At 36.6% G+C, this 25,547-nt stretch overlaps 1 protein-coding gene across 3 annotated transcripts in view; it reads right to left on the bottom strand.

Annotated features, from left to right (window-relative positions):
* The window catches only part of WDR76 (WD repeat domain 76), a 55,458-nt gene that overhangs the window by 7,621 nt on the left and 22,290 nt on the right, over positions 1 to 25,547 (bottom strand). For 2 of the 3 annotated variants that reach the window (XM_034994741.1, XM_034994743.1), the window contains exons 5-11: positions 21,551 to 21,677; positions 20,008 to 20,109; positions 19,867 to 19,910; positions 18,636 to 18,789; positions 7,390 to 7,548; positions 1,469 to 1,686; positions 114 to 266 (exon numbers count right to left, since the gene is read on the bottom strand). In XM_034994741.1, coding sequence (XP_034850632.1) covers positions 114 to 266; positions 1,469 to 1,686; positions 7,390 to 7,548; positions 18,636 to 18,789; positions 19,867 to 19,910; positions 20,008 to 20,109; positions 21,551 to 21,677 — 957 coding nt within the window. The remainder of the gene's footprint in view (positions 1 to 113; positions 267 to 1,468; positions 1,687 to 7,389; positions 7,549 to 18,635; positions 18,790 to 19,866; positions 19,911 to 20,007; positions 20,110 to 21,550; positions 21,678 to 25,547) is intronic. The other variant, XM_034994742.1, reaches the window with a different exon arrangement.

The raw sequence follows: 25,547 nt of genomic DNA, 5'->3' as shown, positions 1-25,547 counted from the left end.
CCTGCTTTTCCTTCTCCCACTCCCCCTGCTTATGTTCCCTCTCTAGCTATGTCTCTGTCAAATAAATAAAATCTTAAAAAAAAAAAAAATGCATTTCTATCTCCCCAATTTACCTCAGCTTACAATCAGCACATGTGGTCACTACTCTGTTACCAGTAAGAGGTGAAAAATAGGCAGAAGCGATGCTCTTTGTGTGTTCAGTCAAAGAAATCAAAGGCTGGCTTCTCCTGGGATTCAGGTGCCTTGTATCATAAATATGAATATCCCTGTAAGCGGAGGAATAATTCTCAGTGTTGCCATAGTACATGTAGTGAGCTCTCAAACAGTGCTGAACACAGACACATAGAATACTCATTACATTGAAGAACACTTTGATCTGTAATAATTTTACAAACACTGTATAGATAAAAAATGAAATATTAGAAAAATTCCATAACTACAGAATATATATGAAGCCAGTGGATAATACTGAGACAAGATTCTAGTTGGTTTTCCAGTCTCTCAGAAGAAAATAAAAACACGGACCAAGTTATAGGTCACATATAACTTTTTTTTTTTTTTACAAGTTTTCTTTTTTAACTTTTTTTTTTTTTTAAGATTTATTTATTTATTTGAGAGACAGAGAGAGTATAAGCAGGGGGAGAGGCAGAGGCAGAGGGAGAAGCAGACTGCCCACTGAGCTGGGAGCTGGACATGGGGCTCGATCCCAGGACCTGGAGATCATGACCTGGGCCGAAGGCAAACATTTAACCATCTGAGCCACCCTACAAGTTTTCTTCTCAAAAGACTAGAAGTAAATGAATATGGGGGCGCCTGGATGGCTCAGTCGGTTACGCATCTGCCTTTGGCTCAGGTCATGATCTCAGAGTTCTGGGATCAAGCTACGCATTGGGCTTCCTGCTCAGCAGGGAGTCTGCTTCTGCCCCTCCCCTCTGCTCGTATTCTCTCTCTTTCAAATAAATAAATAAAATCTTAAAAAAAAATAGTAAATGCACATGTCAAGGAAAACAAAAATGTGTTTTTGTTTTAATACTTTCACTATTCACTAAATCCAAAAGAATCTTTTTTTTCAAAAGAATCTCTCTTTAAAAAAAAAATCATACTCAAAAAACCTCAATTGTTGTAGAAAGAAAAATTATTTAGCTATATGGGTATCACAGAAGTCAGTTATCTTTGACATCCAAACTACAGCAGTAGTCCCTCAGGGCACCTGGATGGTTCAGTCGGTTAAACGTCCGACTCTTGGTTTCATCTCAGGTCATAATCTCAGTCCTGGGATCAAGCCCAGCATCGAGCTCCGCACTCAGCAGAGAGTTGGCTTGAGGATATTCTCTCTCTCTCTCTCTCCCCCCTCCCCCCCACTTGCACTCACTCTGTCTCTAATAAATAAATCTTTAAAAAACAAATAAATAGAACAGTATTCCTAACTTTAAAAGGCATAAATCACAAAACTTTATGAAGAACATACCTCAATCCTGCAGTGATAAAATACTGTCTATGCACTGGGTGGACATGAACAGTTCTTATTTTGCTCAAAGAAGAATTGATAAGTTTCTCGTAAGAAGTTCCAGATGTCCGTCTATCTACCAGTGATATATTTCCATTCCAGTGTCCTACTATTAAAGTGGAGGCATCTTCTCCCAAGAAGTCAAAAGAGGAAAAGCTACTTCTTTCATCTCTATATACCTAAGGATACAAATAACAACCAACGTATAAATTCTTTGGTAAAAAAGTTATAAAACACTTTACCTAATAATTTCATTTATCCTCCCATCATCCCACAGAATGCACAGGGCAAAATGATCATCTTGTTTTACAGAGATGGAAACCAAGGCATTGATCAGCTGTGAGACTCACCTACAATCAAATAGCCCATCCACCCATCTCAGGGTTACATGCCAAATCTCTTAAATCCAATAAACCTCAGCTGCAGATCTATTCTGTGACACTTACTGGGAAATGAACTAAATGTGAATTCCACCCAACTGAAATACCTTAATATACCAAGTAATTTTGCCAACCAAGTCCAAAAATATATGGCCAAACGCTCATCACTCACTCACTCTTGGTAGAAGTGTAAATAAATAAATAACAAATTTCTGACAACTAATCAGAGTACACGTATCAAAATATTTAATGCTTGTACCCTCTGACCCAATAATTTATCTAAGATATATATAAAGATGCCTATTGCAAGACTGCCTATAATAGCAATAAGAAGCAACCTAAATGTCCACCAAAAGAGACCTGTTTAAATAAATGATGGTACATCTCTACTTTGAAACACCATGCATTGCTAAAAAGAATGAGACAGATTTGTACTACAATCTGTCCATACTACCAAGTGAAAAAAGCAAGTTGCAAAAACGTATATAGTATGAATCCATTAGTGCAAATGAAAAAAACTCTACCTCCATATGCTTGTAAGTATATGTGCACTTTCTGGAAGCATACCTAACCACAATTCTTAACACTGAATCACTAGTTGCTGATTTTTAGTTTTAATAAAAAGTTATATATACTATTATAAACTGAGGTTAACAAATTAATATACCGAAGGCATCACAACCCCTGTACATCCAAAAAAGCCCCAAATAAAACCTGAAGTATTCAGTCAGTATATTAAAATGGCTAAGTGCAGGAGCTTAATTGCAGTGGAGTCAGACAGACCCAAGTGAAAATTCTAGCACTGCCATTTATGTCCCTGAGCAAGCCAATAAACCTCTTTACCTCGTTTTCTCAACTGTTAAATGGGGATACCATTACTTATTTCATAGGGTGTTATAAGGTTTAACAATATATATATAAAGCTCTCAGATTAATGCCTAACACAAGGTAACTGTTCCATCAGTAGTATCAGGGGCACATTATTTATACATGCAACAACATGGATGAATCTTAGAAGTATTACGCTAGGTGAAAGAAGCCAGACATAAAAAACTTCATACCATATGACTCCATTTATTTGACATCTTGGAGAAGACAAAATTATAGGGACAGTAATCATATCAGTGGTTGTCAGGAGTGTGGGAAGGGGGAGGGGACTGACTACAAAAGGTCACAAGGTGATTTTTTTCAGGTGATGGAAATTTTCTATATCTTGATTGTGGTGGCAGTTACATAGGTGTAAAAAATTTGCCAAAACTCATAGAACCATACACTTAAAAGGATAAATTTTATTGTATATAACTTACACCTCAATAAACCTGACTTTAAATATGTAAGTGGAGAAACTTTACAACTCAGTACTAAAAAGATAGATAACCCAATTAAAAATGAGACAAAGAATCCAACATTTAGAGAAATCAACAGTTCTCTAAATAAATACAAAGGGCCAATAAGCAGGTGAAAAGACACTCAGCATCATTAATCATTAGGGAAATGAGGGTCAAATCCATAATGGCATATGACTTCATACTCACTAGGATGGCTACAGTCACCAGCAGTAAGTGTTGGCAAAGATGTGGAAAAATTGGAATACTCATATATTGTTGATAAGTATGTAAATAGTGAAGCCACTCTGGAAAACAGTTTGATAGTTCCTCAAAATATTAAACACAGTTACCATATGACCAAGGAACTCCACTCATAGGTATATACCCAAGAGAAATGAAAGCATATGTTCACACAAAACTTGTACATCAAAAACAAAAAAACTTGTACATCAATGTCCATAACAACATTATTTTCAATAGTAAAAAATGAAAACAACCCAAATGTTCATCAACTAATGAATGGATGAGTAAAATGTGGTATATCCATACAGTGAAATATTACTCAGCCATAAAAAGGAATGAAGTAGGGGCGCCTGGGTGGCTCAGTTGGTTAAGCGACTGCCTTCGGCTCAGGTCATGATCCCAGGGTCCTGGGATCGAGCCCCGCATCGGGCTCCCTGCTCAGCTGGAAGCCTGCTTCTCCCTCGCCCACTCCCCCTACTTGTGTTCCCCCTCATGCTGTCTCTCTCTCTATTAAATAAATAAATAAAATCTTTAAAAAAAAAAAGGAATGAAGTAACGACACATTCTACAACATGGATGAACTTTGAAAACATTGTTATGTAAAAGAATGCAGTCACAAAAGACTACAAATTGTGAGATTCCATTTATATGAAATGTCCAGAAAGGTATATACTGCCTGGGTGGCACAGTTGGTTGAGAGGCTGATTCTTGTTTTCAGCTCAGGTCACGATCTCGGGTTCCTGGGATCGAGTCCTGAGTTAGGCTCCATGCTCAGCACAGAGTCTATTTCAGGATTTTCTCTCTCTCCTTTTGCCTCTGTCCCTCCCCTTGCTCATTCATGCACTCCCTCTCAAATAAATCTTTTTTTTTTTTTTTTAATTTGAGAGAGAGAAAGAAAGATTGAGAGAACGAGTGGGAGGAGGGACAGAGGGAGAAGCAGATTCCCGGCAGAGCAGGGAGCCCGATGCGGGACCTCAATCCCAGGACCCCAGGATCACAACCTGAGCTGAAGGCAGATGCTTAATCGACTGAGCCATCCAGGTGCCATCAAACAAATAAAGCCTTAAAAAAAAGAAAGAAAGAAAGACAAACACACACCCAACATCACCCTCACTGGTGAAAAATTGAGTTTTTCATCTAAGATCAGGAACAAGGCAAAGATGTGTACTCTAACCAGTTTTATTCAACATAGTACTGCAAGTCCTAGCACAATAGACAAAAAGAAATAAAAGGCATCCAAATTGATATGGAAAACATAAAACTGTCACTGTTTGCAGATGTCAGGATACTCTACATAGGAAACCCTAAAGACTCCACCAAAAAGCTATCAGAAGTAATAAATGAATTCAGGAAAGTTGCGGGATACAAAATTAATATAAAGAAATATGTTGCATTTACATACACTCATAATAACAAAGTAGCAGAAAGAGAAATTAAGAAAACAATTCCATTTACAATTGTACCAAAAAGGGGTGCCTGGGTAGCACAGTTGGTTAAGTGTCCGACTCTGGGTTTTGGCTCAGGTCGTGATCTCACAGTTGTGAGGTGCTCACTTAGTGCAGAGGCTGCTTGAGACTTTCTCTCCCTCTCCCTCTGTCCTTACCCCACCCCCACTCTCTCTCTCTCAAATAAATAAATAAATCTTTAAAAAAATTGCACCAAAAAGAATAACTAGGAATAAATTTATTTTATTTTATTTTTTAAGATTTATTTATTTGACAGAGAGAGACACAGCGAGAGAGGAAACACAAGCAGGAGGAGTGGGAGAGGGAGAAGCAGGCTCTCCACCGATCAGAGAGCCCGATGTAGGGCTGGATCCCAGGACCCTGGGATCATGACCTGAGCCGAAGGCAGACACTTAACAACTGAGCGAGCCACCCAGGCGCCCCTAACTAGGAATAAACTTAACCAAGGACATAAAAGACCTGTACTCTGAAAACTATAAAATGACCAAAGACATTGAAGATGACACAAATGGAAAGATACACCATACTCACAGACTGAAAGAACCAATACTGTTAAAATGTCCGTACTACTCAAAGTAATCTACAGATTCAGTGCAATCCCTATCAACATACAAAAAGCATTTTTCAGAGCTAGAACTAACAATCCTAAAATTTGTATGGAACCATAAAAGAATCCAAATAAACAAAGCAATCTTAAGAAAGAACAAAGATGGGGAGGATCACAATCCCAGATTTCAAGATATATTACAAAGTTGTAGTAATCAAAACAGTATGGTATGGGACAAAAATAGATCAACGGAGCAGAATAGAGAGCCCAGAAATAAACCCATGATTATATGGTCAATTAATCTATGACAAAGGAGGCAAGAATATACAATGGGGAAGACAGTCTCTTCAATAAATGGTGCTGGGAAAACTGGACAGCTACATGAAAAAAATGAAACTGGACCACTTTCTGACACCATACACAAAAATAAACCCAAATGGGGGTGCCTGGCTGGCTCAGTTGGTAGAGCATGCTACTCTTGATTGTGTCATCATGAGTTCAAGCCCACATTGGGTGTAGAGCTTCTTTAAAAATTAATTAATAAATTAATAAAAACTGAAAATGGATTAAAGACCTAAATGTGAGATCTAAAATCACAGAACTCCTTGGGGCACCTGGGTGGCTCAGTTGGTTAAGCAACTGCCTTCGGCTCAGGTCATGATCCTGGAGTCCTGGGATTGAGTCCCACATCGGGCTCCCTGCTCAGCAGGGAGTCTGCTTCTCCCTCTGACCCACCCCCATGCTCTCTCTCTTTCTCTCTCTCAAATAAATAAATAAAATCTTTAAAAAAATAAAACCATACAACTCCTAAAAGAAAACATAGGCAGTAATCTCTTTGACACCAGACTTAGCAACATTTTTCTAGGTACGTCTCCAAAGGTAAGGGAAACAAAAGCAAAAATAAAAGAGATTACTGCCTAATTTTGCTAAGTGAAATTAAGTCAGACAGAGAAAGACAAATAGCATGATTTCACTTATATGAAATCTAAAAAACAAGTGAACAAAACAAAAAAAGCAGGAACAGACCATAAATAGAACTGGTGATTGTCAGAGGGATTCGGAGGGGTGGGGGTAGAATAGGCAAAATGAGTGAAGGGGAATGGCAGATACAGGCTTCTAGTAATGGAATAAATACAGGAATAAAAAAGGATAAAATGTACAGCATAGGGAATACAATCAATGGTAATGTAGTAGCACTGCATGATGACAGATGGTAGCTACACTTGCGGTGAGCACAGCATCATGTATAGAGTTGGTGAGCCACTATGTAGTACACCTGAAACGAATGTAACATTGTGTGTCAACTATACTTTAATAAAAAAAATAGTAATACAAAATAAAAGTTTTTTGGGGGCGCCTGGGTGGCTCAGTCGTTAAGCGTCTGCCTTCGGCTCAGGTCATGATCCCAGGGTCCTGGGATCGAGCCCCACGTCGGGCTCCCTGCTTGGCAAGAAGCCTGCTTCTCCCTCTCCCACTCCCCCTGCTTGTGTTCCCTCTCTTGCTGTGTCTCTCTCTGTCAAATAAATAAAATCTTTAAATAAATAAATAAATAAATAAATAAAAGCTTTTACATAAATTAAAAAATAGTAAGAGCAAACACTTACGTGTCTGGCTGTATTCTGACCACTTAATTAATCTGCCTCAAGTCATTCAATCCTCATGACAACCCTATGAGGTAGGTACTATTACCATCCCATTTCACAACTAAGGAAATTGATGCACAAAGAGGTTAAATAACTTCCAAGGTCACACAAGTAGTAACAGATGGTCTGGGATTCAAACTTAAGTTGTGTACTTCTAAAGTTTCTATTCTATATCACTTCACCCACTCTGATTGGTATAATAATCATTCATGTGGCATTTCATAAAGAATCCAGAATATCATCTCAAGTCAAGATGTAAACACATTAACATTTACCTCTTCAAAAATAGCCCTCGAAAAATCCCCACAGCGTAACGTGCCATCATAGCTCAGTGACAGTATGTGAGCTGGATTCGCAGGTGAGAAGTAAAGACAACTAACAGGCTGACTGTGGGGTTGGAAAACATAAACTCCATCTTCTTTAGATTGGTGAGTCTGTAAGAGAGTTGGGAGCAGGGAGAGAGACAAAAACTAGTGAAAAGTAGTAACACTTTCTGTCATTAAACTATTTATGTCTGTATTACATTCAGTCTTTTCTTAGTCTGTAATTATGCCCACCTCATTCAGAAGGTCAGAACTAAAAACTTTCTATTATCACTAAATTATTTTTCTAATTTTCAATCCAACAATATTGTCACATTTAACAGTTTCCAGCAACTAGCAAACTAGTTTTCTCATAATGCAGAAGGAAAAAAATTACTGTTTATTATGACTTTAGTTCATGAAATCCTCAGGAAATGAGAAATCTGCTCTTTATTTCACATACAGCATAATTCCCTAATACTAAAAACATACCAATACCATTACTACTTTGCTTCCTCAGCATGCTTCTATAAATCAGTCTAAGCACAATTTTCATAAGGTATTTGGTCCTGACACAAAATGATAATTTAAAAAATATTTTATCCCTGGGGCTTCTGACGACCCTTGATTTCAACTCCAGTCTTGATCTCAGGGTCATGAGTTCAAGACCCATGTTCTATCCCCTAAATATACCATGAAAAATGCATGTATTTCAATTCCACATTAATATTATTACTACTTCTAGGGATTATCCTTTCCACAACTGGATTACCAATTCCTAAATCATCACTTCTCAGATCTGGATAAGCTATATTCCTATGCCATATGTCATATTATGAATCAGAACTATCATCTCCAAATCTGGCTTAATCTGCTCTGAAATACTCAAGCATTTTTGTTTTCGTCTTTTTTTATTTTAAATTTAAACAGAAGAATTTTTTTAAAGGAAAGAAAGGGAAAAAATTATAATCATATTCACTCCTCATCCTATCCAGAGTTAACCACTGTAAATATCTTCACATACTTGTGTATAGCGTTTATTTTTTAGAAAAACAAAACTCTCCATTGTTATAAAAAACCTAAATACAGAAATGTAGAAAGACAATTATTAAAAATCACTCCAAATCCAAAATTACCTAAAATTATCATTAAAATACTAAGCTATTATGTCTTTATATGTACTTAAACAGTTAGAATGACAGAGGAGAAATTTAGAAAAAAATAAGACCATGCTACATATGCCATTTTTAATAGTATTAAATTTAACTACACTTCAAAATAATAAAAGAAAATCAGGCTGAAGGAATTTTTGAAGTTTGAGTACAGCTGGGAATTAGGGGCACCAACTCACCATGCAGTTGAACCACATATAACTTTTGACTACCCCAAAACTTAACTACTAATACCCTACTGTTGACTGACATCCTTAATAATAACATAAACAGTCAATTAACACATTTTGTATGTTATGCATATTATATACTGTACTTTTACAATAGAGTAAGCTAGAGAAAAGAAATAATAAAATCATAAGGAAAAGAAAATACATTCACAGTACTGCATTGTTTTTCAATACCATAAGTTTATGTCATCTGTTTACTAGATAAATCATGTCAGTACCTGTCAATATTATCTTAAATGATACAAAACACTGCAGATATTATATATATTACTAACACTAAACATCAAAAATGAAAAGATGTGAAAAACAAATTCATATTTACTGACAGGTGTAACAACTCATGCATTGATAATAAAGTGGCAATAGGACTGCTTTATGATAGCCTAGTGTAATCAATACAATAGCTTCACAGTAGCCTAGCCTATACACTAATGAATGACTCCCTATAATATGGTATATGGTATTACAGTCATATTCACAAGGCAGTACTGGAAAGTTACTTTAAAAAAAAAAAGCCACTTATCTGTGATGATAGGCTGATAGTTTCTTCAATAACAAGAGAGAAAGATATACTCTATGGTAATATAATTCTTTGAAAGCAAAATTATAAAACAGTAAGAAAGCTAACACATTATTAATTTTATATTAAATACTATCCACCTTATGCCTATGTAAGGAAAGGCTATCCACTTCCATACAAGTCTTGCATACGATGTTCTACACAATGACTACTTAGGCGATGAGGATGATAATGACACAAAAATGTCTCATATACTTCTTGCTTATAGTTGTACAGTTACTAGATTTTCACATGAAGACAGACACATATACAACAGATAAATTTTATTTTTTCAAAGATTTTATTTATTTGAGAGCATGAGAGAGAGAGAGAGAGAGAGAGAGACCACGAGCAGGGGGAGGGGCAGAGGGAGAAGCAGGCTCCCTGCTGAGCAAGGAACCCAATATGGGACTTGACCCCAGGACCTTGGGATCATGACCTGAGCCGAAGGCAGACGCTTAACTGACTGAGCCACCCAGGCATCCTACAACAGATAAATTTATTAACTGTACAGCAGGATGACTATTTACTAAGTGGAATGGATCATCATAAAGGTCTTCATCCTCACTGTCTTTACGCTGAGTAGGCTGAGGATGAGGAAGAGCTGGGCCTTGCTGTCTCAGGGGTGACAGCAACAGAAGAGGTGGAGACGGTAGATGGAGAGGCAGGAGAGGCAGGCACACTGAGTGTAACTTTATGGAGTACATCATAATTTCTGACTTTTTTGTTTTTTCGTATCTCTAAAAATATTTCTATACATATAGTACCAATTCTTCCACTATTTGCTTTAGTTACAGTGCCCATACCACAGAAGGGTCCATGTTGTAAAAGTCAAAAGCAGCCCTGAATAATCAAAATGCTTCTGCCAGATTGACTAATGTCAATTTGTTTTCTAAAACTGCTTCATCATGTGGCACTGGTTCAGAAGCACTCACCTCCAACAAGCATTCTTCTCTTAATTCCTCTCTCTGGTGGGGAGTCTTTTGGCTCTTGAATTCCTCCAAGATCCATATCCTGAAACCCTTCACTCCCACCATTTTTGCCATAACCACAATCTCTTTCATGATTTCCTTGTCTCTGTCATAAATCCTGTGAAGTCATGTACATCTGGACATAGTTTTCTCTAGCAGGAATTTATTCTTTCAGGCTTGTTTTCATGGCTTTTTCTATAACAACAATGGTATCTTCAATGGTGTTATCTTTCTAGACTTTCATGTTTTCTCTGCTGAGGTTCTCTTCCATAGTGTTGACAACCTTTTCTATAGAGTACCATGTGCTATGAGCCTTAAAGGTCCTTAATGACCCCTTGATCTAGAGGTTGAATTAGAGACACCATGTTTGGGGGCAACACTTTCATGCCTTTGGTGTTGAACTCATGGGGTTCTGTGTAGCCAGGGGCATTGTCCAATATCAAAAGAACTTTAAAAGGCAGTCCCTTACTGACAAAGTACTTCCTGACTTCAGGGGAAAAGCATTAATGAATCCAATCCAGAAAAGTGCTCTTGTTTCCAGGACTTCCTATTGTACAGCCAAGACTGGCACCTCATGTTTATCTTTTCCCTTCAAGGTTGGGGATTAGCAGCTTTATAGATGAGGGCAGTCCTGATCACAAACCCAACTGTATTTGCACAGAAGAGCAGAGTTAGCCTATTCCTTCCTGCCTTCAATCCTGGTGCTCACTTCTCTTCCTTACTAATAAATGTCCTTTGTGGCACTTTTTTTTTTCCCAGAATGCACTTTCCTCTGAATTAGAAACCTGTTCAGGCAGATACCCTTTCTCAGTAATTTTCTTAATGGTGTCTGGGAACTTGTCTGCAGTCTTGGGTCAGCAGATGCTGCTTCTCCTGTTATCCTGACATTTTTTAAGACAAACTTCTTTCTAAAATTATCAAACCATCCTTTGCTGGCATTAAATTCTCCAGCTTTAGATCTTTCACCTTCCATTTGTTTTGTTATATGATGACTTCAATTTTTCTCAAATCATATTAGTCTATAGGTATGTCTTTCTTAGAGCAATCCTATACCCACATAAAAGCGGCATCTTCAATACGAGATAAAAAGGTATTTTGCAAAAAGTACAAGGCTTTCCACATCTGCTGGAGTAGCTGCAGCAAGGGCTTTACAAATTTTTTCTTTTTTTTTACAGTAGTCCTTATTCTAGATTCATTTATCTTGAAATGCCGGGTAACTGCTGCTACCGACCTCAATTTATAGTATTTATCAAGCAATTCAACTCTTTCCTGTACTGTCCTGAATTTTCTGTTTCTTGGGCGCACTTCCCAGAATCATTAGTGGCACTTCATATGAGTCCTATGGTGTACTCAAGGTGTATAGTATTGCACTAAAGACAATGAAAAATATGCAAGAATCTCGAGAGATCACTTTTTCAGCAATACACAATTTATGGGAGATAAACCGTGCACATGGAGATGACTGGTGTTTCAAGGAGATACTTCTTTAATTAAGCTCACCACAATAGCAACAGAATAGCTAGGAGATTTTTAGAGTAGTACAATAGTATAACAATAATTTTATGCAGTTATGATTTAATACTGCATTTTTACATTTATTTACATTTCTCTTGACTGTGAATGGTGCCACATAGGATCTGTGTTTGCTGAAGATTTGAAAAATGTTAACTTTTTATAAAATAGATTTGTATATATTTTATGGTAGTAAATGAAAAAATAGACTAGTATCTACATGTATTTTATGCATTCATGACACACCTTTTTTAATTTTTTCAGTATTTCTAAGCTACATGGTTCATCTACAAGTTTTTTTCAAATTGTCACAATCTCCAAAAAACTTTCCAATCCGTGTATAAGTGGACCCACACAGTTCAAACCATGTTAAGGGTCAACTGTATTTGTAACTATATCAAGCGATATCCCCTAAAAAGGAAAAAGTATAAAACAAAAGGAGTGGTAGTCATTATGCTTTATTTTTTTAACTATGTGTCAATTTTAGACATTTTCTGTTGATTGAGAGCATTATTTTCATCCCTTCACCAATCTCCCCTTTCTCCATCTCTATTATTTTGTTATATTATTATTTTTATTTTGTCCAGGTTGATAACACTCACATCCAGTTCCATAAACATAGCTCATATAGCTATTTAATATTAGTTTTGCATTTGAATGGATTCAATGCCCATCACCAATTCTTTTGTCAAGCTTCTCCATACCTCAATTCTTAATTTTGATTTACTCTTAATTGGCTGAGATTTGCTGTTTTTTTTTTTCTAGATGAACTCACAGGTCTTGAATTTCTTGAGTTTTTTCACATGTGAGAATACCTACCAGCTGCCTTTAATTAGAAATGTATCTTGGGCCGCTAAGTATTCTGGGCCATACTTCCCTCAGAACTTTGTAGACATTACATGAAATACTGTTGAAGAAAACAGAAAAGCCTGACTCTTTCCCTTGAATATAATTTATTTATTCTGCCTAAAGAATTCTTTATCCTTTAAGTTTCAAGTTTTCCTAGAACATGGTATACACATTCAATCTGCCAATTCCATTGTGTCTTTTCAGAAGAATTCTCTTTGAATATATTTTCTGTTCCACTGTTGGGTCATCTTTGACTGTCTTCCCTTACCTATTGGCTTGTCTGTGTTTGAGATTACCTCAAATCTTTAATGACTGTAATTTAGTTTTCAGCAATGTCTATTCTGTTCCTTGCTTTTGTCTAATTTATTAGTTTCTATTTGATCTTCAATTTGCTTCCTTAGTTCTGCAATCCCCTTTTCCATCTCATTCTCTTGTTTTATCATCTTATTTCTGAGTATTATTTTACCAAATAATGTTATTAACTTGCTCCACAGCAGCACTGTCCAAAAGAACTTTCTGAGATGAAAAAAATGTTATATGTGTGCACTATCAATGTAGTATCCACTAGCTATGTGTGGCTATTAAGCACTTAAAAAGTGCCTAGTGTAGGGGCGCCTGGGTGGCTCAGTCGTTAAGCGTCTGCCTTCGGCTCAGGTCATGATCCCAGGGCCCTGGGATCGAGCCCCGCATCGGGCTCCCTGCTCCGCGGGAAGCCTGCTTCTCCCTCTCCCACTCCCCCTGCTTGTGTTCCCTCTCTCGCTGTGTCTTTCTCTGTCAAATAAATAAAATCTTAAAAAAAAAAAAAGTGCCTAGTGTAACTGAAGAACTAAATTTTCTTTTTTAATTTAAATATAGTCTTTTTTAAAAAAAGATTTATTTATTTGAGAGAGAGAGGGAGGGAGAGCACATGAGCAGGTGGGGGAGGGGCAGAGGAGAGAGAGAAGCAGACTCCCCACTGCACAGGAAGCCCGATGCAGGGCTCGATTCCAGGACCCCGAGATCATGACCTAAGCCCAAGGCAGATGCCCAACTGACTGAGCCACCCAGGTGCCCCATAAATGTAAACAGTCTCTTAGAACCAGTAGCTACTATACTGAACAATAGAGTTCTACAGTCTGGAACCGAAAAGAATTTCCTTTCTTTCCCTGGGTTATGTTTCTCTTCTAGGTCTGTCTTTGCATGCTAGGTTCTTCTGTTGTTTTCGCAATAGTGTCTGTCTAGTTGCCAAGTCATTTCTTTTCCTTTCCATCATGCTTGAATTGCTCTGTCCATGTTAGATGCTCTGATATAATATGTTGACTCTTTCTCCCAGTATCTGACATCAGTTCATTTTTTCCTCAGAAAAAGACAGGCTTTCCTGTAACCAAGAGGAAAGATAGGGGTAGGGAGCAGGAGGAGGGAGGCAGATAGGTGGTTTCAGCTGAAACAGTATGCTGTATTTGTTGGAATTCCTAGACTGGGAGATTCTATTCATTATTTTATATCAGGATTTATACCACCTACTTGGCAGGTTTCTGGGGAAGGACGTGGCTTATACCACTCCCACAGACCAAGAAAATTTCCTTTGTAGAGAATGAGTCCTACTGTTCACTTTCCCCACTTCCCCTGTTTCCCCGCTTTCCCTATTCCTCACTCAAAAGAGGAAAAAATCTAAATATCTACTCAATGTACTTCTCTCTAGTTTTGAGAATATAGGTGAAAATCCTCAGGGTTTGGTCAATTCACCAATATGGATTTTGGTTGTAGGGCAAGGTAGAAGCTAAACTATGCTGTGGCCCCCACTCCCCAGCTGAGCTAAAGAAGTACACTGCATTAAGTTATACTTCTTCCTTACTGCTCTAAGTTTCTTTTCTTTTTTTTTTTACTTACTGATTTGACTGCTTTTTACTCATTCTATGCAAAATTCCAATTGCCCATTTTAATCTGAATATACCAGGTTAACAGAGCTTCTAGGGGCACCTAGTTCAGTCGGTGGTGCATGCAACTCACAGTCTCAGGGTTATGAATTCGAGCCCCACATTAGATATTATTTTTAAGTAAAAAATAAAATCTTAGGGCACCTGGGTGGCTCAGTTGGTTAAGCGACTGCCTTCGGCTCAGGTCATGATCCTGGAGTCCCGGGATCGAATCCTGCGTCAGGCTCCCTGCTCGGCAGGGAGTCTGCTTCTCCCTCTGACCCTCCCCCCTCTCATGTGCTCTCTCTCATTCTCTCTCTTTCAAATAAATAAATAAAATCTTTAAAAATAAATAAATAAATAAAATCTTAAAAAAAAAAAAAAGAGTACTTCTTACTACTTTAAACCTAATTGAATACAAGACCAGTTTGTTTTGAGCCTAGAAATGACTATCTGTGCACAGTGGATTGGAATAAGAAAACTGGAAATACAAGTACCATTTAAAACCAGTATGGTAATTCTAAAAGAGGAGATGGGGCCCTGGCCCAGCATAATCCCTCTTGTTCATTCCTTTGCAGTCTATACTCCAGCCATATGAACATTCTTCCAGGTTCTTAAATGTATCAGGTAGGTTTTCCCCTGCCTAAGGTCTTTGACATACTCTTCCCCTTGCCTGAAATACCCTTTCCCCTTTCTTTACTTGGTAAGAAAGGGGAAAGGAGGCTTGCCCTAATCCCCCAAATTAGGCTAGCCCCCTGTAGTGTGTTTTCATTTACACTACTTTTCCTTCAGGCCATTAATCACAGTATATAATTCACTCCACTTATCAAATATGTAATTATGTATTTGGCCATTATTTCATTAATGCTGCTTTGGCCACTAAATTCTAAAATCTAAGAGGGCAGAGACAGTCTTTGCTCACAAATGTCTAATGGCTGGGAAATCATTAGAATATTACTTAGCACAAAATACTCAATAAATGTGGAATGAATGAAGGAATGAATGGGTAATTGGGTGACTTAATAAAAGATAACTCAACTTTTGATTCCAGGTGACACTAGCAATCTGACAGAAAGTTAAGAGGAAAAACTGAGGGAGTGTCAAGGCAATTCAATGCGGGAAAGGATAGTCTTCTCAACAAATGACAACTGGATATTCATATACAAAAAAATAAACTTGGGCCCTTACCTCACATCATATTTAAAAATTACTCAAGACGAATCAGCAAACTAAATGTGAAAGGAAAAACTATAAAATTTTTAGAACAAAAAACCAGGAAAAGCTCTTTAAAGCTTGGGGCTGGGGCGCCTGGGTGGCTCAGTCAGTTAAGCTACTGCTTTCAGCTCGGGTCATGATCTCAGGGTCCTGGGATCAAGCCCCTCATCAGGCTCCCTGCTTGGCGGGGAGCCTGCTTCTCCCTCTCCCTCTGCTGCTCCCCCTACTTGTGCTCTCTCACTCTCTGTCAAATAAATAAAAATAAAATCTTAAAAAAAAAAAAAAAAGTTTGGGGCTAGACAAAAATTTTTAAGATATAACACCAAAAGCACAGTCCATTAAAAAATTTTTGACAAATTGGACATCATCAAAATTCAAAACTTTTGCACTTCAAAAGACAGCATTAAGGAAAAAAAAGACAGCATTAAGAAAATGAAAAAATGTCAAAGACTACAAGAAATATTTGCAAAACACATCTAATAAAGAATTTGTATCTAGAATTTACAAACTCTTCTAATTCAATAAGACAAACCTAATAAAAAAATTTTTTTAATTAAAAAAAAAAGCCATTCACCAAAGATATCCAAATGGCATAAAAGATGCTAAACATCATTAGTCATTAGGGAAATGCAAATCAAACCCACAATGAGATACCACTTCACATCCACCAGAAAGGCTATAATCAAAAAGACAGACAATAATAAACACTGGTGAGCATGTGGAAAAATTAGAACCCTCATATGTTGCTGGTGGGAATATTAAATGAGGCAATCACTTTGGAATGCAGTGGCAGTTCCTCAAAATGTTAACAAATTACCATAAGACCCAGCAATTCTACCCCATACCTACCCAAGAGGAATAACACATTTCCAAACAAAAATGTGTACACAAATGTTTATAGTAGCATTATTCAGAATGGCCAAAAAGTGGAAACAATCCAAATATCTATCAAGTGATAAAATGGATCAACAAAATCTGGTATAAACAATGGAATACTGTTCAACAATTTAAAAAGAATGAAATACTGATATATACTAAAACATAAATGAACCTTGAAAACATAACTCTAAGAGAAAGAAGTTAACATAAAAGACCACATACTGTATGATTCTATTTATATGACATGTCCAAAAAGGGCAAATTTATGGAGATCTGCCTGGGAATAAGAGTAATTAATTGAGGGATTAAATCTAAGTAGCCAAGAGGAACCTTTTAGGAATGATGAAAATGTTCTAAAACTGGAGTATGAAGATAGTTATACAACTCAGTAAAGCTATTAAAAATCATTGAATTGTACATTTAAAACATGAATTTTATAATATATAAATTATGTTTTGATCAAGTTAATTTTGTTTTAAACTAGGGGAGCTGGGGGATGCACACAGGAAAGCAGCAGTATTGAGTTTTAGACCTGCTCAAGCTGTTAACATGATGGCAAAGTGTCTGGGACAATCAGAAGGTTGACAGAGATACTAGACTATAGAGACCTAGTAATACAGATTTTGAAGTCACCAGGAAAGACATGACAAAGGGACTTTTATACATGTCTTCAACTCTGTACAAATCAATCTACCCTGAAAAGATTTTCACTTGACTATGCTAATTTTCTATTTTTCCTTTTCAAAGTTCTTCAACCAATGATCTTTATCCATTGCTTTCATTTCTTCCACTACCCCATTCTTTTTTATTCACTCAAAGTCTGTGTTCCTTCCTTACCTCATTGTTGAAGCTATTCTCTCAACTAATGATACCCCATTTTCAAAACCAATGGCCTTTACTCCCATTCTTTTTAACTTACTTGCAAGAAGGTTTGTCTAACTCTGACCCATGAAACTCATCTCTTAGCTTTTATTACCTTATACTATTTTTAGACCTCTTCCCACTTCTCTACTTGTTTTATTTACCGAATACTTTTACCTCCCACCCTCACTCACACTTTATCAAAATAAGGAAGAACTTATGCTCCAAAAACAAACGAGAATTTGGTATTTATCTCTCTCTTCTTCTCACAAAATCTGTTTATTAACCCCAACCAGCTTCAAGTTACCATAGTGTCTTCATCTCCATTTATTGTCCTTATGGTATTTTTCAGGCCTTTGTTCTACTTTGCCAATAAGAAAATAAATTCAGAGAATATTAACTTGGCTTTTCCAATTTTGTGACCACCAAAAGCAATCCATGCAGAATTATATGTACAATGAAGGGAATTCAGTATCTGTTTGTAACTCATTAAAAAACAAATGGGATTATCCTAAGCAGATCCCTAGGAAGATATTTTTCCCAGTCCAAAAACTTTATTTTAAACATAATTAGAGGGTGCCTGGGTGGCTCAGTCGGTTAAGCATCTGCCTTCGGCTCAGATCATGATCCCAGGTTCCTGGAATCAAGTCTAGAATCCAGCTCCCTGCATAGCAGGGAGTCTCCTTCTCCCTCTGCCCCTCCCCTCTACCCCTCCCCCCTGCCCATGCTCCTGCACGCTCGCACTCTCTCGAAAAATAAATAAATGAAAATCTTAAAATAAATAAATATAAACATAATTAGAAAACTAAGAACTCTGTGTGATCTTTTCATATATACATTTAAAGGTATAACAGTTTCCTGGCAATTAACTTATGCTCAGATGACTAATAATATTCAAATTAAAAATGATAAAGTTCTAGAAAGCCAACTAAAATTTCTCAATTTTAAAATTTGGTATCACAAAGCACAAAACTATAAATCTCAAGTAACATCTACAAACACGCAGCTCTAGGCTATTCTCCTATAGACTGTTTCAGTCAAATTTTATTATCTTCAAAAAATTAATAATAACTTACCAAATCCCAAAGTCCAACTTGCCCAGATTTGGCCCCAGCTGCCACCAAAGTTCTAATTTCTGATGGGTGGAGAGCCACAGAAAATATTGCGCCTTTGGTAACTTTATGGACAGTATCTTCATTAATGACCATGCCACTTAAATTGGCTTTATAGCTGAGGAATAAAAGTTAAATTTCAGAAGTAAAACCAATCAGGAGTCAAAATAACTAAAAGATGACTCAAAAAAGAAAAGAGACACAATTAGTAAATAGTCAACCTCCTAATAACCAAGGAAATCAAATTAAATAATGGGATACTATTTTTCACTTATAAAAGGTAGCAGGATGCAGTTAAACATATACATTCATTAACAGTGCTAGTGGCAGAGTAAATTCATACAAGATTTTCAGAAGAAAAAATGATTTTAGAAAACAATTCAGCAATGTATACTAAAAGCCACAAAAATGTCCATGATATTTGACTCATTAATCTCACTTCTGGAATCTATCCTAAAGAATTAACCCACAGGGCACCTGGGTGGCTCAGTTGGTTGAGCGACTGCCTTCAGCTCAAGTCATGATCCTGGAGTCCCAGGATCGAGTCCCGCATCGGGCTCCCTGCTCAGCAGGGAATCCGCTTCTCCCTCTGACCCTCCCCCCTCTTGTGCTCTCTTTCATTCTCTCTCTCAAATAAATAAATAAAATCTTTAAAAAAAAAAATTAACCCACAATCACACATATACACTTAAAACATATGCACACATATAACTAAATATGCAACTAACCACACAAAACTAAATTGAAAATAATTCTAAATACCAACAGAGTCAGAAAAGATTAAGTAAATGAAATAGTATACAATTATTCAATAAATACAAAGACTCTAGTAACATGAGATTAATATTTTGTAACTATATTAGTGAAAAGCATAATGCAAATTTGTATATACATTAGAACATAATAAACTAAAAATGTACATGGATTCATTCACTTATTAAATAATGAGTAAATATATATTATGCACCAGGCATCGTTTTGGTTATTGAGACAAAATCCCTGCCCTTAAGAAATTCATAGCGGTACTACATATGGCAATACTTGAAAGGAAACATACAAAAACAACAGTTGCTAGGGTGGAAATATTATGGGTTATCATTTCACCTCATTTGCAAAATTTCTTGTAATGGTATATAGTCTTTATAATTTAAAGACTGTAGAAAATATAAAACAAAGGCAAGGGATTTTAACTCACCTTTTAATATTAGCTAACTCCTTCTCAGTATTCTTACTACTTGTCTGAAACAATGAAAAAGACCAAGGTATTAAGTTAATATATGTACTGAAATTTCCTTAACAGATAATTCTAAAAGCTGTAAGCCCTTGCATATGATACCTTGCTCACATTTGCCCAAGTCTGTAGAAATCTTTTAAATAGTTCACTGTCATCATCTCGATTTTCAGGAGTCATTTCTAAAGGCCCAGGAGGTAACAAAGGCTGTTATAAAAAATAAGAAAATAAAGAATGAGAAATAAAACAGGCTGATTGTTGCTCTGCCCTAGAATGTAAGTTTTTCACTACTTTACTTTCAATACCAACAACATAGGTGACACATTAGTATTCAAAAACAGTTGTTCAATGAATGATTGCCAGGTGTACCCTGTAAACTAATATATGTATTACCCCATTTAATCCTCATAATAATCCAGTGAATGAGAAATCACATTTTAAAAAGATAGTAATGAAACTTAGAGAAGTTACCTTGTCCAAAGTTACACTGCCCAGAACAGGAGTTGCTGGGAATGGATTCAGATCAGTTCAATTTCATTACTCAGAGTAAAGTTATTATTCTATGCCAGTGTTTTTTTTAAATCATAGGTTGTAACCCATGGATCATGAAATCATTTTAATATATTACAACCAGCAATGTTTTAATGAACAACGAAAGAACAGAAAATACAAAAAGTACATAACATGCAGTAAGTGTTAAGTATCATTTCACAAGTGTTGCTTCAGTTGTATGGCATTAATGAGTTCAGTGTAAATACATTTACCATGGGTGGAGGCTTCAGAAAAATTGGAAAGCTACTCTTCCCAAGCACTGTAATTTTCAATTAGCTCCCAAAGCACCAGTCTAATTAGTACTATCTTCTAATTCATAATTAAGCACTTAGATATAAAGTATTAAAAATAGTGGGTGCACTTGAATAAAAAATATCATTATATTATTATTTAGACAATAAACTTGGTAAATAAAACCCTTTCTATTCACTGATAGTACAAAATTATACTACAGCAAGAGGCTATCACTATTAGCCCATATTATGCATTATTAACAACATTAATACTACCATTTATTGCTTACTTCCTAAGTCCTTAACACAGTATAAAGAACTTTATAGATACTATTTCACTTAACTCCCACAACACCTCCTTAAAATTTCTATACTGTTGCCACTTTAAATATGGGGATACTGGGGCTCAGAAAGGTTAAGTAATTTACCCCTAATTCCATAGCAGGTAAGCCTGCAGAAATACAGAATCCAAACTAGTCTTTATGATTTTGAAATCTTACTCATTAAATAAGAAACAGTCCAGTATTAAATTAATGAAGTACAAATTAAACATAATTTAATGACCTTTTAATCTAGTTTCAAACATTTCAAACATTTCAGTATTTTATTAAGTAACATATTGATGGACTCTGAAAAACAAACTGAGGGTTCTAGAGGGGAGGGGGGTGGGAGGATGGGTTAGCCTGGTGGTGGGTATTGAGGAGGGCACATTCTGCATGGAGCACTGGGTGTTATGCACAAACAATGAATCATGGAACACTTCATCTAGAACTAATGATGTAATGTATGGGGATTAACATAAGAATAAAAAAAAAAGATCTTGGGGGAAAAAAAAGTAATATATTGTTTTTGCACTTTCTTACATTTTCATCTGCTATTAATGTCGGCTGAGTTGGGGTTGCTGGTAATGACACTCCTGAAGGATCTACTTTTAGTAATCTCATTGACCTTCTACATCCAGTCCCATTTTCTCTCTTCTTAGGCTTTTTTCTAAAGGAGTGGGAGAAAAAACCTCAAGTTATAAAACAGTTACATATATTTATTAATATTAAGGAGATAACTTCCAGGAATGTATCTCATAAATAAACTCACCCATTACAAAGATGTATGTACATGACGACACTGATTTTAATTGAACATTTGTGTTTCCATGCTTTTAAATAAAATCATAAATGTTCATCACGGGGAGGTGAAAGGTGTTAAAATAAATCATGGCATACATCTCTAAAAGAATAATATGCAACCACAGGAAGAATGAAATAGATCTTTGCATACTGATATGACATGAACTCTAAGATATAAGAAGCAAAAACAAGGTCCAGTACATGTTGAATATACTTCCATTTGTTTTTTTAGAAAAAGGTTATGTACACACATACATTTGTACATGCTAAGATTACCTATGGAAGAATATACATGGAACTATTAACAGTGGTTTCTTCCAGGGAGAAGGCCTAGAGAACTAAGATCTAAAATGGAAAAGATATTTAAATGTTTCATTGCATTTCCTTCCATATACTCTACTTTTTTAAATCATATACATATCCCACTTTTTTATGCACTGTTTTTTCATTTTAAAAAAGTAGTTCAGAACTTCCAATTTCCAGTTCTACAAATAAGGAACTTGAAATTCACCACTCTGTCTTTTCAAGTAAAAAGATGAACAGATTAAAAACTCAATAACTCTTCTAGGATCCTTAAGAGAGGCAAGGACACAATGCAAACTGCTGGCCTCAAAACTGGAGAGACAGACAAATATAAGGAGTTGTGGCTTACTGGAACAGAAAGTCAAGAACAAAAATCACAAGGGGAACCAATGCCAAGGTAGGAAAACCTGAACTGTAACTGACCAGTTGCTGGAGGCTCAGCATGGACAAGTTAAAAACTCCAGAGTGGTCCGCACAAAAACCTGCACATGGGTGTTTATAATAACTTTGTTCATAACTATCAAAACTGGGAAGCAGCCAAGATGTCCTCCACTAACTGAACAGATAAATAAACTACAGTACATCCAAACAATCGAATATTATTCAGCACTAAAAAGAAACAGGCTATCAAACCATAAAAAGACATGGAGGAACCTTAAATACCTATTACTAAGAGAAAGAAGTAAATCTGAAAAGGCTATATACTGTATGATCCCAAATACGTGACCTTCTATTAAAGGCAAAACTATGGAGACAATAAAAAGATAATTGCTACAGTCGAGGGTGGTAAGGTCATGAACAGAGAGAACACAGGATTTTTAGGGTGGTAAAAATGCTTTTTATATTATAATGATGGATATATGTCATTATACATTTGTACAAACCCATACAACGTACAACACCAAGAGAGTGAACTCTAAGGCAAACTATGGACTTTGGGTGATTATGATATATCAGTGTAGATTCATCCTTGGTAATAAATGTACCACTCTACTGAGTGATGTTGATAATGGGGAAGGTTATGCATGTGGGGCAGAGGAATATACAGGAAATCTCTGTACCCTCCTCTCAATTTTGTTGTGTAACTGAAACTGCTCTAAAAAAAAAGTCTTTAAAAAAAAAAATAAACCCTCAAGGGGGTCTCACCCCTAGTATTTTGTGAGATTATACATCCAGGAGCTCAGCTAGGTCCTCCGTAAATATCACAGAAAAATCCCCTCATGCTTCCCACAGTGGGAGGTGAAAAAGAACCATTTTGAAATACACCAGAGCACTTTGTTCTTCTTAACAAGGCATGCCCTCAGGAGAAGTAGTTAACCAGAGCTTAACCTGCTAGGGTATTATCACAGTTTAACCTGAAAGAAAGGAAATACCCAACTCCAGCCCACTCTTACTGTCCTCTCCCACCTAACAGGGGAGGAAAGAAACTAAAACACTCCTTAAGCTCACAGTCCAGAGAGAAAGGCTCCCTAAAAAACTGAGACCTAATCACAGGACTATAGAACAGCTTTCTCTTTGACACATTACTAAAGGCCTATTTACAACAGTTCCTTTTTCCTAGTACATCATGTCCAGCTATCAAGAAAAAATTACAAGGCACAATTAAAGACAAACAACACAATTTAAAGAGACATAGAAAGCTTCAGAACCAGACACGGCAGGGATGTTGGAATTATCAGAACAGAAATTTGAACTTTTTTTTTTAAGATTTTATTTATTTGAGAGAGAGAGCGTGAGCAGAGGGAGGGGCAGAGGGAGAGGGACAATCAGACTCCCTGCTGAGTGCAGAGCCCAACATGGGGCTCAATTCCAAGACCCTGAGATCATGCTGGAGCCAAAGTCAGACGCTTAACCGAATGAGTCACCCAGGCGCCCCAGTCAGAACAGGAATTTAAAACAACTATGATTAATATGCTAAGGTCTCTAATGGATAAAATAAACACCACTGAAGAACAGATAGGCAATTTAAGAAGAGAGATGGAAATCCTAAGAAAGAACCAAAAAGAAATGCTAGAGATCAAAAACACTAAGAAATGAAGAATGCCTTTTTTTTTTTTAAGATTTTTATTTATTTGACAGAGACACAGCGAGAGAGGGAACACAAGCAGAGGGAGTGGGAGAGGGAGAAGCAGGCTTCCCGCTGAGCAGGGAGCCTGATGCGGGGCTCTATCCCAGGACCGTGGGATCATGACCTGAGCCTAAGCGCTTAACGACTGAGCCACCCAGCGCCCCTGAAGAATGCCTTTGATGAGCTTAAGACTGGATAAGACATGGCTGAGGAAAAAATCCCTGAGCTTAAGGATATCTCAATAGGAACCTCCAAAACTGAAAAGGAGAAAAAAGACTGAAAAAACAAAAAACAAACAAAACAAAACAGAAAAACAGAGGGGCGCCTGGGTGGCTCAGTTGTTAAGCGTTTGCCTTCAGCTCAGGTCATGATCCTAGAGTCCTGGGATGGAGCCCCACGTCTGGCTCCCTGCTTAGCGGGGAGCCTGCTTCTCCCTCTCCCTCTGCCACTGCCCCTGCTTGTGCTCTCTTGCTCTCTGTTAAATAAATACATAAAATCCTAAAAAAAAAAAAAAAAAAGAACAGAATATCCAAGAGTTGTGGGATAACTACAAAAGGTATAACATATACATAATGGGAATACAAGAAGGATAAGGAAAAGAGAAAAACAGAAGATATATTTGAAACAATAGTAACCAAGAATTTCCCCCAAATTAATGTCAATCCCTTCTTTGGCATTATGTGTCTTTATATTTAAAGTAGATTTCTTATAGATAACATATGTTTGGGTGTTATACTTGATCCACTCTGACAATCTCTTTTAATGGGTGCATTTAGACCACTGATGTTCATAATGAGTACTGATATATTTGGATTAATATCTACCATATTTGCATGGTAAAAACTACACCTAGATATATAACTAGACCTACAAAAACTACAAAAAAAAAAAAAAGCTACACCTAGGCAATTCATTTCCAAACTAGAGAAAATCAAAGAGAAAGAAAAAATCCTGAAAGAAGCCAGGAGGAAAAAAGGAGGAAAAAAGCACCTTACCTACAGGCAAACAAAGATAAGAACTACATCCATCTTCTCATAACTATGCAATCAACAGAGTAGAGTAAAATATTTAAAGTGTTGAAAGGGCACCTGGCTAGCTCAGTCAGTAGAATATGCAACTCTTGATCTTGGAGTCACATTGGGCATAAAACTTACTTAAAAAAAAAAAATTAAGAGAATTTGTTGCCATTAGATGTGCCTTACAAGAAATGTTAAAAGAAGTTCTTTAGAGAGAAGAAAAACATAGATCAGAAACTCAGATCCACAAAAAGAAAGGAAGAGCATCAAAGAAGGAATAAGGTAAAAAAAAAAAAAATTATTTTCCTCATTCTTAATAACAGCTATCTCAAAATAACAATAGCAACAA

Source organism: Mirounga leonina, unplaced genomic scaffold, assembly GCF_011800145.1.
Source record: "Mirounga leonina isolate KUSES-001 unplaced genomic scaffold, KU_Mleo_1.0 Mir_91, whole genome shotgun sequence".
Classification (NCBI taxonomy): Eukaryota; Metazoa; Chordata; class Mammalia; order Carnivora; family Phocidae; genus Mirounga; species Mirounga leonina.
This window is presented reverse-complemented; position numbering and strand designations above follow the sequence as displayed.